General features: G+C 37.5%; 1 protein-coding gene across 1 annotated transcript in view; it reads right to left on the bottom strand.

Moving 5' to 3' along the window:
* NUDT6 (nudix (nucleoside diphosphate linked moiety X)-type motif 6) overlaps positions 1-18,146 on the bottom strand; it is a 55,398-nt gene that overhangs the window by 21,099 nt on the left and 16,153 nt on the right. The window contains exon 3 of the mRNA XM_006866283.1: positions 12,738-12,793. Within this exon, the coding sequence (XP_006866345.1) occupies positions 12,738-12,793 (56 nt within the window). The remainder of the gene's footprint in view (positions 1-12,737; positions 12,794-18,146) is intronic.

Here is an 18,146-nt window from a genome sequence, read left to right as displayed (position 1 = left end):
TCATTTCTATTACCAAGGCCATATTTTCCAACTACTGATCTTTCCTCTTTGCTCCCAACCTTTGCATTCCAATCACCAGTAATGATCAATACATCTTGATTTCATGTTTGATCAATGTCAGATTGAAGAAGTTGGTAGAATTATTCTATTTCATCATCACTGGCTTTAGGGTTTGATGCGTAAATTTGAATAATAGTGGTATTAACTGGTCTTCCCTGTAGGAACGTGGATATTATTCTATCACAGACAGCATTGTACCCCATGACTGATTTTGATGTGTTCTTTTTGACAAAGAATGCAATACCATTCCTCTTCAATTTGTCATTCCTGGCATAGTAAACTATGTGGTTGTCAGATTCAAAATGGCCAATACCAGTCTATTTCAGTTCACTAATACCTAAGATATCAATGTTTATGCGTTCCATTTCATTTTAATAACTTACAATTTTCATAGATTCATACTTCATACATTCCATGTTCTGATTATTAATGGATGCTTACAGCTGTTTCTCTTCACTTTTGAGTTGTGCCCGTCAGCCTGAAGTTCCAGAGTGCTTTCCTGCCATGGGCTTTATTCCATTTGCATCATCACGGTCAACTCTACTTTGAGGAGGCAGTTCTTCCTCAGTCGCATTTTGAGTGCCTTCCACCCTGAGGGGCTCATTTTCCAGCACTATATCTAACAGTGTTTCTCTGTTATTCATAAGGTTTTCAGTGACAAAATATTTGGAAGTAGTTCGTCACTCCTTCTTCCTAGTCTATCTTCCTCTGAAAGCTCCTCTGAAACCTGTCCACTGTGGGTGACCCTGCTGGTATTTAAAATACCAGTGGCATAGCTTTCAGAATCACAACAACTCACAAGCCACTACAGTATGACAAACTGACAGATGAGTGATGAGGTCTTCCATGTAGGCATATAGATATTATCCTATCACAGACAGCATTGTACTTCAAGATAGATCCTGAAATGTTCTTTTTGATGATGAATGTGACACCATTCTTCTTCGATTGTTCTTCTTGGCACAATAAACTATGTGATTGTCAGATTCAAAATGGTCAATACCAGTCCACTTCAGCTCACTAATGCCTAGGATATCAATGTTTATGCGTTCCATTTTATTTTTGACAGCTCCCAATTTTTCTAGATTTATACTTTGTCCTAATCATTAATGGATGTTTACAGCTGTTTCTCTTCATTTTGAGTTGAGATAATCAACAAATGAAGGTCTATGTCATCACTTTCAACTACTTAGAGGAGATAGCTCTTCCCCAGTTGTATATTGTGTGCCTACCAACCTAAGGGACTCATTTTTCTGCACTATATCTGACAATATTATGATTCTCTTCATTATGTTTCAATATTCAGTATTCTAGTGCTTACAGTATTACACTGCTATTCGTAAGATTTTCAGTGACTAAATACTTGGAAGTAGTCTGTCTCTCCTTCTTTTTGTCCGTCTTAGTCTGGAAGGTCAGTTGCTATCTGTTCACCATGATGACCTTGCTGGTATTTAAAATACTGATGGTATAGCTTCTAGATTCATAGCAACATGAAAGCCACCATAGTATGACTAACTGACAGATGAGTGGTGGAAAAGTCTCCACATGTGGTGCAAATGGCTAACCTGCTTGGCTGTTAACCAAAAGGCTGAAGGTTTGGGGCCACAAAGATATCTTGTAAGAAAGGTTCAGTGATCTACTTTAAAAAACCAGCCATTGAGAGCCCTATGAAACACAGTTCTTTGGTAAACACTAGGTTGCCATGAGTTAGAACCAACTCACTTGAAGGCAACTGTCCATTTCCCTCAACCTCAACCCTGACCAAAGCTATGACCTTCCATTGACTCTAAATGTTAGTACAAAAACCTCCCTAGAATAGAAAGAGAAAGCTTCTTTATTACTAAATGCTACAGATTGAAGTAAATTATTTCAAAGAATGGCTATAAACAATGTCATTGTGGATAGGTGTCTTTAGTTTCCTTTTAGGCTGTAACCCTACAATGAGATATGTTTTATTTGTTTACTTATTAAGTTTTAGGTCTCCCTTTGTTTCCTGAATACCCTGGAAAACACTAATGATCATTTCAGAAAACACTAGCAATTATTTGTTTGAAACAATGATAAACAAAAACAAGCATTAATAGTGGAGTGTAGTGGATTACTTCATATGGATCTTCTACCCATAGTCTTTGTAACTCACACCAAACAACCCTTTCTTTTAGTGTCTGGGTAAGTAAAGGTGGGAAAAGATGCTGATAGGATGATATGATTCAGGTGTGAATGTTATCAGAGTTAATTATGATTGTAAAAACTTGAAAGTCTAATATGGGTTTAAAATAAGCCATCTCAGAAGCAGGATAGGGGAATCTCACTACCATCAAAGAAGAACCAGAAGAGGAGTATGTTCTTTGGAATGTGCACTGAACCTCCTTGACCCAGGGTCAGAAAGCTGTGACACCAGAGGAGTGGCACAGAATCAGCAACAGCAGAACTGGGAGCCAGAGATGAGACAGAGTAGGAGCTTCCCAACCCACAGAGAAAGTAAAATTTAGTGACTCTGTGCAGGAGGCTTGCTTGCAGAGTGGGGTAATTCCAGGCACTTAACTGGCAGAGCTAGTTTTGCAGACCAGCAGAGGCCTGTGGGCATCTATCAGCAGCCCTAAAAAACTCTTAACATTGCCCGCATGGGCCAGGCCAAGGGACTGGGCCAGAAAGAGGACTAACTGTGGTCATTACAGAGGAGAGGCTATCCTGACTGGAAGAACTATGCTCTGAACATTTCTGACCCTGAATTGTAACCTATTAACTTCCCTAATAAGCTCCATACTGTGAAAATGGTGTTGAAACTCTGTGTGACCACTGCAATGAATTCTTGAACTCAAATGAGAAGCAGAGAGTGCTGTGGGAGGCTTGTTGTTGTTGTTAAGTGCCATCTGTTCAGACTCAAAGTGACCCTGTATAGGGTTTCTGAGGAGTGGCTGGTGAGTTTGAACTGCTGACCTGCAGTTCAAACTGACCTTGCCGTCAAGTGCTTATTCTATGGCGCCAAACAGTTGGTGCCATTTTTTTTTTTTGCAGAATGCAAAGATGATTAATAAAAAAATTATAAAAGTTTTAGTGATTTACATATGGAGTTCAGGCAAATTTAGTATGTAGACTTTTGACTACTACCCTGTTTGAAAAAGATAGCCCAACAAAATTCTTACCTTATCAATTAATTAGTATAATACAGTTGCCATATAAGTTTGGTTTCTACAAACTAAACCAGTTTAATCACTTGCCTTGGTAGGTTTTATACAGGGAAAATAATCCCCACATACATCCAAAAAATTTCAAGCTGTCTAGGTTTGAAATAAGACAGTTCACCCATAGCTGCCAAAAAATATATTTTTCCATTTTTTTTCAGACTACAACCCACTTTTTAACAGTTTGTTTTCTATGAATATCTCATTTGATAAATGAGTATTTGCATAAATAGTTTTTTCTCTGGTAAATCAACCAACTCTAAAGTGCTGCTAAGAGTGGAGCAGTCATGTTAGCCTGGCTACCTTTCAGTCTAAGTTAAAGTTCTGAATGAAATTTTAATTGACAAAGTCATTTCTGAAACACTGTACTATTTTAAAATCTCAGGAGTTCATTCATTTCCTTCCAAAATACCAAAGTGATTTAGACCAGATTATATGTAGTATCTTATTTTACATGTGCATAAGAATAAAGTTGGAGTCCTGGTGTGGTGCTGTGGGTTAATGCTCTGGAACTGCAAAGTTGGTTTCATCTGCAAGGTTGGTGGTTCAAGCTCACCAGCAGCTCCTCAAAAACCCTATGGGTTTCCTAGGGTCACTATGGGTTGGAACCGATTCAACAGCACTTAACAACAACGACAAGTATAAAGATGGGATTATATATTATTGGGGTAATTTTTAACACTGTCAAACTTCTTAATTTTATAAATGTGGAATCTAAAAAGTCTCAGATATTTGCCCAAGATAGTGGCATTACCAAACCTAAGGACCCAGTTATCCTATATCGTAATCCAGTTTTTTCTCCACAAATTCATGTCAATGCGCCCAGAAAAGATTAAATGACTTTAGAAGGCACCATTTCTTCTTTAAATGCAAAGAAAAGAGAGTTAAAAGGATACAACAAAAAAGCATTAAAACCTTTAATAATACTCCCTTAAAAGAAACTTACACACAAAGGTATATATTTCTTTGTCAAATTTAAGAAAAGGAATTAACCAATCTATGTTTATGTTAAGGAACTCTGATAGCATAGTGGTTATGGGTCAGGCTGCTAACTTTAAGGTCAGCAGTAAAAACTACTAGCTGTTCTGTGTGAGAAAGGTGAGGCTTTCTGCTCCTATAAAGATTTACAGCCTCAGAAATCCTACATTTATGTTACATATATTGTTATTTTTCAATAGCTTGTGGGCATATCTTTTGTCTACCATATTACAGAGGCTGTCATTTTCCATTGAAGTTAATTTAATTGAAGAAAATCCTAAATAAGTTTGTTTAGATTTTAGACAGTCAATATTAATTATATGTAAAATCCTTTGGCCCAATAGTATCATGACTTTTACAATGAAATAATAATGGCTACAAAAACCTTCTTTTTTGTAGATTAGAACAGGATGAGCTAGGCACTCTGGTGTTTCTCATCCTTTCCTTGTGTTTAGGGAAACAGTTCTTGGGTTCACATGAGCATTATGTCTTTGAAATTCTTACTTGATATATGATGGAACTACTGAGTATGGAGAGAATTGGGGTATTTCACTCTCACATGAAATAAAGAGCTATTTTAGGCTTTTTTATTTTTAAGTCATGGAGTCTGAAGTCAAATTGTCTGCATTGAAGTCTTGGTTCCACCACATTATCCATTTAATTTTTGGCAAATTACTTAGTCTCTCTGTGCCTCAGTTTCTTCATCTTTAAAAATGGGAATAATAATCCTTATTGGTTACTGTGATAATTAAATGAACCACTTCATACAAAGGAGTCATGTCTTCAAATAAAAAGATTTAGTAAACACAATACATGTTAGTACTATTATTATTCCTTATGCCCTAGCATTGAAAAAATGCTTGTGATAATACACTGAAAGATATATATATATATATGTTTTATAAAAGTTACATATGTATATATATTATTATATGTAATATAAGATAATATATGTTTATATGGAGTCCTGGTGTGGCACTGTGGGTTAATGCACTGGACTGCAAGGCCAGCGGTTCAAGCTGACCAGTGGCTCCTCGGAAACCCTATACAGGGTTGCTTTGAGTCAGAACCGACTCAATATGTTTATCTAATTACCTTTGCAAAAGATAGAGAATACCTATGCTTTGTTGACTATACAAAGGCTTTCGACTATGTAGATGATGACAAGCTATGGACAACATTGTGGAGAACGAGTACTCACGAGGAACCTGTACATAGACCAAAGACAGTGCTTCAAACAGAACAAGGGAACACCAAATACTTTAAAATTAGGAAAGGTGTGTGCCAAGGTTGTATTCTTTCACCATACTTATTCAATCTGTATGCTGAGCACATAATCCAAGAAACTATGAACAAAAATGTGGCATCCTATTGGAGGAAGACTTATTAACAACCTGTGATATGCAGATGATACAACCTTGCTTCCTGAAAGCAAAGAGGGCTTAAAATACTGATGAAGATCCAAGACCACAGCCTTTGATTTAGGTTACACCTCAATGTAAAGAAAACAAAAATCCTCACCAATGGAGGATTGTAACATCATGATAAATGGAGGAAAGATTGAAATTGTCAAAGACTTCATCTTGTTTAGATCCATTATCAACACCCATGGAAGCAGCAGTCAAGAAATCTAATGACATAATCTGCTACACAAGACCTCTTTAAATTACTCAAGAGCAAAGATGTCAGCTTGAGGACTAAGATGTGCCTGACCCAAGCCATGGTATTTTAAATAGCTTCATATGCTTGTGAAAGTTAGACAGTGAATAAGGAAGACCATAGAAGAATCAATGCATTTAGAAGAACAAACAAATCTGTGTTGGAAGAAGTACAGCCAGAAAGCTCCTTAGAAGCCAGAATTATGAGACTTCATCTCTCATACTTTGAATATATTATCAAAAGGGACCAGTCCTTGGAGAAGGATATCATGCTACGTAAATTGGAGGGTCAGTGAGAAAGAGGAAAACCCCCAGTTAAATGGACTGGCACAGTGGCAGAAGCAATGGGCTCAAGGTTAACAGTGTTTGTGAGGATGGTGCAAGACTGGGCAATGTTTCATTCTGTTGTGCATACAGTCGCTATGAGTAGGAACTGACTCAACAGCACCTAACAATATAATGTTTATATATGCATTGTTGTTGTTAGGCACTGGTGAAGTTGATTCTGACTCACAGTGACCCTGTAGGGTACCAAGGAGTGGCTGGTGGCTTTTAACATCCAATCTTGCAGTTAACAGCCCAGTGCTTATCCTACTGGTGGCACAGTTGTTAAGTGCTCAGCTGCTAATCAAATCGTCAGTGGTTCGAACCAGTTACACTATGAGAGAAAGAGATGTCAGTTTGCTTCCACAAAGATTATTGTTGTTGTCAAGTGCCATGGAGTCGGTTCCTACTCATAGTAACCCTGTGTAGGATTTCCAAAGAGCAGCTGGTGAAATTGAACCTTCAACCTTATGTTTCAAACTGACCTTGTGGTCCAGTACTTATCCTATAGCACCACATACACAAAGATGTCAATCTTGGAAAACCATTAACACAGTTCTAATTTGTCCTTTAAGCAGCTCTAGTAGTGTACTGGTTACAAACTGGGCTGTTAACCTCAAGGTTGACAGTTCGAAAGTACCAGCCATTCCACAGTAGAAAGAGGAGGCTTTCTGCTCCTGTAAAGATTTATAGACTTGGAAACCCTGTACAGGGTCACTATGAGTAGAAACCTACTCCATGACACTTGACAACAATAACAATCTGTCCTTTGAGGTTGCTATGAGTCAGAGTTTGACTTGACAGCGCTGGCTCTTTGGAAGTTTGGTGAAGTTGGCAGATAATGACAATAATTTGGCTTTCAACTGTCATATATATATATATATATACACACACACACACAAATACAAATTAGAAATGGAATCTGTGCATGGAACTGTATTTTTCTCTAAGTGATACCTTTGAGAAATATGCTTGCTTTTTTGTTGGGAGTGATTTGAGCTGAAGGCCTCAGACTTGGGGATAGTTTAACTGAAGGATTGTAACTAAACAGTTGTGGTCCAGAAAATCAGGCTGCTCCCAGGTCATTTTGCCCCCCTTGCAGGGCTGCTTTGGGGAAAAGGGAACTTGGCAAGGATTTTTCCTTGTATGAACTTCAGTTCAAGTCTGCAAAAACATCTTGCTCTATCTCTGTCTCCTTTGCAACCACAAGTTACATTCTTCTGATAAAGTTCTGCTTACTGCATGCATCAATAACACCAGATGTTTTTCTCTGACCTGCTCCCAGCACCTCCTTTGATTTGTGTATATAATAAATGTGCTGAACCTAAGTCAAAGTCACAGTATCTACATCAGAATGCTGTGTCCCACCTGGTTCCAACTTGACTATTTTCATTTTGTGTCTTGTGCCTTCCTTTATTTCTAATCTCCCATCGCCCCTACTCGGGTTTAATCTCTCCATGTAGGTCGCGGAGTATAGTCAATTGTCGGATGTGACACTTTAAATTTTGTTTTAAGAGACAGCTAAGTACAGGTGCAAGAAATAAGCCCATGTCTCTTAATACTGACTGTATTAATACTGACTGTAATACACTAATAAGAGTAGCATTTTTTATATAACTGAAGTTTAAAAAATGAGCCCTTAATATCATCCATGAGTAATGGGCTCCCTTAAATAGTCCACTATATGAAATCAAGGGCTCAACATTTACTCAGAAGCAAAGATGAGGAATGTGGTTGAAGAACAGAGTCAACAGCTTTTAAACATAATAGTTGTTGTTGTTATGTGCTGTGGAGTCAGTTCTGACTCATAACGACCCTGTACAGTATTTCTGAGGCTGTAAACCTTTATGGGAGCAGAAAGCCTCATCTTTCTTCCACGGAACAGCTGGTAGTTTCGAACTTCTGACCTTAAGGTTCACAGCCCAATTCGTAACCACTACGCTACCAGAGCTCTTTAAGCACAATGGTGGAAGTATAAAAAAGGTATTCATTAATGTGCTTCTTAACTCTCTTTTAATGAAACAAGGAACTGACCCATGGCAACTTTTTTGTACTCACTAACTTCTCAGGAGGAATGAGAAGAAATGTCTGGGTTGTTTTTGTTGTTAGTTGCCACAGAGTCAGCTCCCACTCGTAGATACTTTATGAAAAATAGAATGAAACATTGCCTGGTCCTATGCTATTTTCTGGTCATTGTTATGATTTTGTCCACTGTTGTGACTATTGTGTCACTCCATCTCATTGAGGCTTTTCCTCATTTTCACTGATCCTGAACTTTACCAACATGATGTTCTTTTCTAGTGATAGGTTTTTCCTAGTAACCAATCAGAAAGTGTTGATGTCTCCCAATTCTCGCTTCTAAAACCATTCTGGTAATAGTTCTTCTAAGACTGATTTGATTGTTCTTCTGGAATTCCACAGTATATTCAGTATTCTTTGCTAATATCACAATTTGAATGCATCATTTCTTCTGGATTCCTTTTTCATTGTCTACCTTTTGCATACATACAAGGAGACTGAAAAGACCATGGCTGGGCTAGATGACTCTAATTTATCAAAGTGACATATTTGCTTAAAACCCTGTGCAGGGTTGCTATGACTCAGAACCAACTTGACGGTACCTAACAACAACAACAGTAAGTATTTTTATGAGGTATTTTGCAGCAGATTTACCAATGCAATATGTCATTTTATTTCTTGGCCTCCATTTTCATGAATATTGATTGTCAATCCAAGTAGAATAAAATCAGTGACAACTTCAACCTCAAACTCATTTGATAACTAATGATAATGAAGTGACATTTTCTCTCTACCCACAGTCCTGTATTTGTTGGTGATCCAGTTTTCCAGCCCTCATCTCTAGCTCTAAATACTGATTCTTTTTCTTAACTGCCAAACAATCTTACTGTCACCAACTCCTATCTCTTCCCTTGTCATGACACTGCCTTTCTATGATGAAAGTATTATTATGTAAATTTTACAAATGAGGAAGCTGAAGGTAGAAATGGTCTATTGTGAACTGTTAAGTCAATTTGTTCTTAGTGACCTTAGGGCAGAGCAGAACTGCCCCATAGGATTTCCAAGACTGTTATCTTTATGGAAGCAACTGCAACATCTCTCTCTTGTGGAGCAGCTGTGGATTTGAACTGCTGACCTTTGCAGTTAGCAGCCCAACAGTTAATCCTGTGCTACCAGGGCTACTTAGAATTAACCCAAGCAATGGAAATGAGTTCTGTATTATTCTGAAGTCTATTTTGTTTCTATTGAATTCCTTCCATTCCACATGTTTTCAGACTAATTTGCACATTGTTATTAGATTAATCTTATCCATACAGCATCTTCATCACATGGTCATCCCATATCATGTCTAAATTCTTCTGACTGGTTCTTAGGCCTCAACATAACTAGGTCTTAACCTCACCACTCAGTCATGCTTCCTATCTCCAGTCATTTCCATCAAATGAGTCTCACAGCAAATACATTGCTTCTTCTTGCCTTGTACCTGCTCTCTTACTGGTCCCCTCTTCTGCAATATCCTGTCCTCTAAATTCTTCTTTTTGTACAAAGCTTGGTTCAAGGTTTTCTTCCTCCTTGAAGATTTTCCTGAGTAGATCCCACTAACATCCTCATCAATACTTCTCATTTCTGAAGAGCAACAGTACTTACTGAGAAAAGGTACTCAAGAACACAAAACTGAATTGTATGCTATATACAGTCATCATCACTGATGATACTATCCTTCAGTGTGTCCTATTTTTGTTTCCTCTAATGTATTATAACAATGTTAACAATATTACGGGCACACTGGACTATGAACCACAAGGTCAGAAGTAGTTCAAACCCACCAGCTACTCTTTGGAAACCCTATACAGGGTCAGGATAAGTCAAAACTGACTCGACAGCACTTAACAACAACAACAAATATATATATATATATATATATATATATATGTATGTATTGGTATCCAAAATACCTAAAAATGAAAATTCAAATTAAAACTTTCTGAGGGGTAGGCAAAATAATATTTTGTTGATGTTAGGTGCCATCGAATTGGTTTCAACTCATATTGACCCTACGCACAACAGAATGAAACACAGCCCGATGCTGCACATCCTTACAATTGCTGTTACGCTTGAGCCCCCTGCAGCTGCTACTGTATTAATCGATCTCATTGAGGGGTCTCTCTCTTTTTCACTGGCCATCCACTTTACCAAGCATAATATTCTTACCCAGGAACTGCTCCCTCCTGATAATATGTCAGAAGTATGAGAGATGAAGTCTGGCTATCTGGCATCTAAGGAGTATTCTGGTTGTACTTCTTCCAACAAAGATTTGCTCTTCTGGCAGTCCAACGTACCGTTGGACTTCTTCTCTAGTGCCATAACTTAAATGTATCAATTCTTCTACAGTTTTCTTTATTCACTGTCCAACTTCCACATGCAAATGAGGCTATTGAAAATACCATGGCTTGGGTCAGGCATGCCTTAGTCCTCAAGCTGACATCTTTTCTTTTGAACACTTTAAAGAGGTCTTGTGCAGCAGATTTGCCTAATGTAAATTGTTTGATTTCTTGACTGCTGCTTCCATCAGTGTTGATGGTGGATTCAAACAAAATGAAATCTTTGATAACATCATTCTGTTCTCCATTTATCATGATGTTATTTATTGCTCCAGGGGTGACAATTTTTGTTTTCTTTACATTGCAGTACAACCCATACAGAAAGCTGTGGTCTTTAATCTTCATTGTTGTTGTTCTTAAGTGTCATTGAGTTGGTTCCAACTCAAGGCGATGTTGTATAGGGTTTCCAAGGAGTGACTGGTGAGCTTGAGCAGCTGACCTTGTGGTTCAAATCGACCTTGCATTCCAGTGCATTAACCCAAAGTGCCACACCAGGGCTTGATCTTCATCAGTAAGTATTTTAAATCCTCTTCACTTTCCACAAGCAAGGTTGTATCATCCGCATAACGCAGGTTGCTAATGACTCTTCCTCTAATTCTGAAGTCAACTTCTCATATATTCCAGGTTCTCAGATTATTTGCTCAGCATACAGATTGAATAAGTATAGTGAAAGAAAACAAACCTATCATGCATCTTTCCTGATTTTAAACCATTCAGTATTCCTTGTTCTGTTGGCACGACTGCCTATATTATGTACTAAATGTATTTTATGTAGTCAATATATAGCTGTTGATGATACAGTTCAGTTTGAGTCAGAGATTCTCCTTAACTAAAGCCTCAAAAGTTAGGTAGGAGATAACCATAAGAATTTTTGTAACATTTTTGAGAAATGTGTGATAACAGCTTTCAGTTAATATTGCAAATATATTAATTTAGAATTGAAAAACATTTGATAAGGAAAAATATTTTGACTCTGTCAACTAATATTTACTGAAGTCTCAGAAAGTATAAACATTCCTTTCACTTTTACTTATACTCTAGAGGATAAAAACATTTGCTCTCTCATCTTAGTTGTTGTTAGTTGCCATTAAGTTGGCTCTTGACTCCTGGTGACTCCATGCACAAAGGAATGAAATACTGCACCATCCCCATGATCACTTGAGGATAGAATTGTTATGATTCATAGGCTAATCTTGGTGCTTCCCTTAAAAATCTGTGTTGCCCCTAGTTGCCTAACTCCTTATTTTGGTACACAAGCCTCCTTACAATCTGTTCCCAATCTAGCTTTCAGGCCAAATGTTTTACCACTCCCTGAACTCGTGGCCATAGTGAATTTTTTTTTACCAGTATTTTCATCCACTGTGTCTTTATATACACAATTCCAGTTTTCTCAGTATGTTTATCCTTCTTTATTTTTTGCCTGGGAAACTCCTACTCCTTCTTCAAGGTTTAGTTTAAAGGCTATCTCCTCTGATTTGGGGGCTCCATAAAGCAAAGTATAAGAAGCCCTGGTGACGTTGTGAGTTAGGCATTGGGCTGCTAACCACACTGTCGGCAGTTCAACCCACCAGACATTCCTCAGGATAATGATGAGACTCTCTGCTCCCATAAAAATCTCAGAAACCCTATTTAGGGTTGCTGTGAGTTGGAATTCACTTGATGGTAGTGGGTTTGGTTTTGGATAAGGCAAAGTGATTTGTCACCATCCATTTGTATGTCGATTTTTCTTCATAGATAGAAAATTGCAAGATATCAGGGATGTTGTCTTATTAGTTTTTGTGTACTCTTTGTGTACCTGGCACAAAGTAGGATATCAATGAATGCTGAAAAAGCAGAAGAATAGTCTGTCAGAGACAGTTTGTCTTACCGATTAAAAACAGCCATTTATAGTTTTCCTGCAGTGGTGAAATAATGGTGAATGGATACCACTGAGTATTAACTTGACATTGTCAAAGCCTGCATAAAGTATTTTTTGATTTAAGCAAATATGCAAATGATACATAACTGTTTGGTAATGACTTTAAAAAATATCTTTCTATAATACTCTAGGCATATAAAAATTTCTACCTTTGATTTTTCTCCTAAAAACCCTTAACATTTAGAAAGCAGTTTATAAAGCAAAAGCAACTTACTTTATTTCGGTCTTGTACAACCAATATTTTCCTAGTATTTTCATCAAATACAGCTCCTGTTGGGAGAAAAAAAAAAATTGAGAAATATTCATTTCACTCACTTATACCACTTATACTCCTCCCACACCCTTATCTATGGTCATCAATATCCTTAGAGGCCTAGTTCAAATGCCACCTTATATATGAACACTTACAAAATCTCTCCAACTTTTATAGCACCTTCAAACAAATTATCAATTATAGTTTGTCTTAGTTATCTTTGTTATCCTGCTATTAAAGAAATAACGTAAGTGGATGGTTTTAAAAAACAAAAATTTAATCTAACACAGTTTAGAAGGCTAGAAGCCTGAATTCAGAGTGCTCACTTTGGAGAAAAGTCCTTGTCTTTTTTCAGTATCTGTGGTGGTGGTTATGTGCCGTGGAGTCGGTTCTGACTCATAGCGACCCTGAAGAAGGTTTCCGAGGCTGTAATCTTTACAGAAACAGAAAGCCTCATCTTTCTCCCGCACAGTAGCTGGTAGTTTTCAACTGCTGACCTTGAGGTTAGCAGCCCAACTCATAACCACTATGTTACCAGAACTCCTTCTGTAGGACTCGCATTTCTTGGATATCTCCATATGTTTTGGCATCAATCTTTCTCTGGATTTAAGGGCAGGGCCCTTCACAGGGCAGAGACCCAGGTCCAAAGGATGCAATCCACTCTTGCCTCTTCTTTTTTGGTGGTAGTGTCATTGCCGTTTTTGTTAGAAGATGGTTCCGAGTCATAGCAACCTTATGCACAAGAACACTGCCTAGTCCTAAGTCACCCTAACAATCATTGTTAGGCTTAGCCCATTGCTGCTGCCACTGTGCAAATCCATCTCAGGGGTATTCCTCTTTTTTGTGGACTCTGCTTTACCAAGCATGATGTCCTTACACAGGGACTTGTCCCTTCTGATAACTGTTCAAAGTATGAGACACACAGTCTAGCCATCCTGGCTTATAAGGCACATTCTGGCTGTGCTTCTTCCAACACAGATTAGTTTGTTCTTCTAGCAATCCATGGTACTTTTAATATTCTTCTCCAATACCATAACTGGATTCCTGGTATAGTGCTGTAGGATCAGCACTGGACTGTAAGCCACAAGGTTACTGGTTCAAACCCACTGGACGCTCCTTGGGAACCCTATATAGGGTTATTTTGAGTCAGGATTGACTCAATGGCAACAACACCACAACTCAAATGCATCAATTCTTCTACTTGTCTTCCTTATTCATTGTCCAACATTCAAATGCATATGAAGTTATGACTTGGGTCAGGCACACCTTAGTCCTCAAACTGACATCTTTGCTCCTGAATATATTAAAGAGGTCTTGTGCAACAGACTTGTTTAGTGCAATATGTCATTAGACTTCTATGCATTTTGATAGTGGATCCAAGCAAAATGAAGTCTTTGACAACGTCAGTCTTTTTTCCATTTATCATGATATCATTTATTGGTCCTTTTACATTGATTTTTGTTTTCTTTCCATTGAGAAGCAATCCACATTGAAGGGTGTGGTTTTTTATCTTTATCAGTAAGTATTTTAAATCCTCTTAGCTTTCAGCAAGCATGGTTGTATCATGGGCATGTCAAAGGTTGTTAATGAGTCTTCCTCCAATCCTGATGACATGTTCTTATTCATTTAATGGAGCTTCACAGATTATTTGCTCAATGTACAGAATGAATAAGTATGGGAAAAGAACACAATCCTGGAGCACACCTTTCCTATATTTAAACCATTCAGTGCCCGCTTGCTCTGTATGAACAGTTGCCTCTTGGTCTATGTACAGGCTCCTCATGAGTACAATTAAGTGTTCTGGAATACTCATTCTCCTCAATATTATCCATAGCTTATCATGATCCACACAGTTGAAAGCATTTGCATAGTCAATAAAGCACAGGTAAACAATTTTAAGGTATTCTCTGCTTTCAGTCAAGATCCATCTGATGTCAACAATGATATCCCTTGTTCCACATCCTCTGTTCCACATCCTCGTTTGAATCCAGTTTGAACTTCTGGCAGTTCCATGTTAATGTTACACCCATTTTAAAATTAATTTTGGCAAAATTTGACTTGCATGCAACATTAATGATATAATGATTTCTGCATTCCATTGAGCCACCTTTCTTTGGAATGGGCACAAATATGGACCTCTTCCAATCATTTGGCCAGGTAGCTGTCTTCCACATTTCTTCGTATAGGTGAGTGAGGGTCTCCAATGCTGCATCAGTTTGTTGAAAGATTTCAATTTGTATTCCATCAATTCCCAGAGCCTTGTTCTTTGCCAATGTTTTCAGTGCACCTTGGACTTCTTTCTTCAGTATCATTGGCTCTTGATCATATGCTACTACCTGAAATGGTTGAATATTAACCATTCCTTTTTGGTACAGTGACTCTGTGTATTCCTTCCATCTTCTTTTGATGCTTTCTGCAGCATTCAGTATTTTGCCCATAGAATCTTTTAACATTTCAAGTTGAGGCTTGAATTTTTTCTTCAGTTCATTCAGCTTGAGAAATTCTGAGCGTATTCTTCCCCTTTGCTTTTCTAACTCCAGACATTTGCACATACCATTAAACTTTGCTTTGTCTTAAGCTGCCCTTTGATATTTTCTGTTCAGCCCTTTTACGTTCTCACTTCTTTTATTTGCTTTAGCATCTCTACACAGAAGAAAAAGTTTCAGAGTCTCTTCTGATATCTATTTTGGTCTTTTATTTCTTCCTTAACTTCCTACTCTTCTTTTGCCTTCTTTTTATATACTGTTCTTGATGGCATTCCACAACTCTTCTAGTCTTGGGTCATTAGTGTCTAATGCATCAAATCTGTTCTTCACATGGTATCTAAATTCAGGTAGGATATGTTCAAGGTCATAATTTGGCTCTCATGGACCTGTTCTAATTTTCTTCAGCTTTAACCTGAACTTGCATATGAGAAACTGATGCTGTTTCACAGTTTGATTCTGGTCTTGTTTTGGCAGATAAGGAGTTTTTCAAAGATATAGTCAATTTGATTTCTTTGTATTCCAACTAGTGAACATCCATGTGCATATTCATCTTTTATGCTGTTCAAAAAAAGTATTTTCAATGAACAAGTCACTGGTCTTGCAAAATTCTTTCACATGGTCTCCAGTATCATTTCTATCACCCAGGCCATATTTTTCAACTTAGTGACCCTTCTTCTTTGTTTCCAATCACCAGTGATTATCAATATATCTTGATTGCATGTTTGATCAATATCAGACTGAAGAAATTAGTAGAATTCTTCCATTTCATAATCACTGGCTTTAGTGGTTGGTGAGTAAATTTGAATAATAGTGGTATCAACTGGTCTTCCTTGTTGTTGTTGTTAAGTGCCATCAAGTCAGTTTCAACCCATAGCAATACTGTATAGGATTTCCGAAGAGCAGCTGGTGAGCTTGAACTGCCCACCTTGGGTTTCAAACTTAATTTTCAGTGCAGTGCATTAACCCACAGCTCAGACAGCATTATACTTCAAGACAGATCTTGAAATGTTCTTTTGATGATGAATATGACCCCATATATGAGTTTGCCATTTCCTCATAGTAAACCCTATAATTGCCTGATTCAATACGGCCAATATAGTCCATTTCAACCCACTATGCATAGCTTATTGATCTTTATGTGTTGCTTTTCATTTCTGACAACTTCCAATTTTCCTAGATTAATACTTGGTACATTCCAAGTTCTGATTATTAATGGATATTTTCAGCTTTTTCTCATTTTGAGTTATGCCCCATTAATAAAAGAAGGTCCTGAAAGCTTTCCTTCATTTGTATCACTATGGTCAACTCTACCAACTTGAGGAGGCAGGTCTTTCTGAGTCGTATTTTGGGTACCTTCTAGCCTGAGGTGCTCATCTTTTCCATTATATATGACAATAGCCTGGTGTTATTTATCATGCTTCAAGATTAAATAGTCTGGTGCTGACAGTGTTCTAATGCTAATCATAAGGTTTTCCGTGGCTAAGCATTCAGAAGTAGTCTGCTTTTACTTCCTAGTTTGTCTTAGTGTGCAAGAAAGCTCAGTTGAAACCTTTTTTTTTTAAAAAGAGTTTGCTTTTTGTTATTATTGTTGTATAAGAAAAACAGGAACAACTAGCTATGCTCTTAGCAAAACAAAACAAAATTTAAATATAACAGAAATTTACTAATAGCATTTCAAGGTAAGGCTTTTAAAATTTTTATTGAAATAAATTATTTCTGCCTAAATATTTACTTATCACCGTCTTAATTACTTTTAAACATTCTAAAAACTTGCAGCTATGGAAAACACATTTAAATTTGTCAATAATTTCAGATAATGCTGGATTATTACCAAAAGGATTACCATAAATTATGCTTCCAAATATTTTCCATTTAATCCAGTGGGACATAGAACTGAACTGTGTAACCTATGATTGGGTGTTTCAAAACTTAAAAGTTAAATGTGTGAAGAATTTGAAAGTTTTGGGAACTGGGTTTGCCCCTAAGGTAAGTGGATTGTCCACTATGGGTGCCCCTGCTGGCATTTAAAATACCGGTGGCATAGCTTCCAGCATCAGAGCAACATGCAAGCCACCAACCCTCTTTGTGTGCACACTCCTCTCTCCCTTTATATTGACTGAGATATAACCTAATCCTATAAATTATATCAGGTCTCATTACTGTCTTAGAAGTGAGGATTTACAACACATAGGATAATTAGCTCAGATTAGGGCTGATCACATCAGATCACATTGTGGGGAGTGATTACATTATATTAGCTCTCATCATGGGGCATTATTATGTCTTAACAGCGAAACCACTGAGACCTGGCCCAGTCAAGCGGACACAAAACCCTAACCATCTCATTGTTTTATCCTGTGCTAATATGTACTACAATCATGGGCATAATCATTTCTAGATTGGCACACAGTTAAAATAACTTAATCGTATTTTATTATTTACTTTAGTGTCTAGATAATTTTAAGTGCTTAAAAATACTTATTAAATAAATAAATTGACTTCTCTATTTTTATTCCTTGAATCACTATGTATGGAACACAAGTCTGTGGCCTCTTTGACAATCCAAATTCCAAATGTCTTTCAGTACTCAGTTCAATATTTTCCTGAAGCCATTCAGTTTACCTCACCATGGATGTATACAGCTTTGTTGTTGTTGTTGTTGTCGTCAGGTGCCATCGAGTCAGAACCAACTCATAGTGACCCCATGCACAGCAGAACGAAACAATGTCCTATCCTGGGCCAACCTCATTATTGCTGCCACATTCGATGCCATCAATGATGCCACCTGGCTGATCCATTTCGTTGGGGGTCTTCCTCTCTTTCTCTGACCCTCCTTCTTACCCAGCATGACATCCATCTGCAGTGACTGTTCCCTCCGGACAAT

The sequence above is a fragment of the Chrysochloris asiatica genome, unplaced genomic scaffold, assembly GCF_000296735.1.
Source record: "Chrysochloris asiatica unplaced genomic scaffold, ChrAsi1.0 scaffold00088, whole genome shotgun sequence".
NCBI lineage: Eukaryota > Metazoa > Chordata > Mammalia > Afrosoricida > Chrysochloridae > Chrysochloris > Chrysochloris asiatica.
This window is presented reverse-complemented; position numbering and strand designations above follow the sequence as displayed.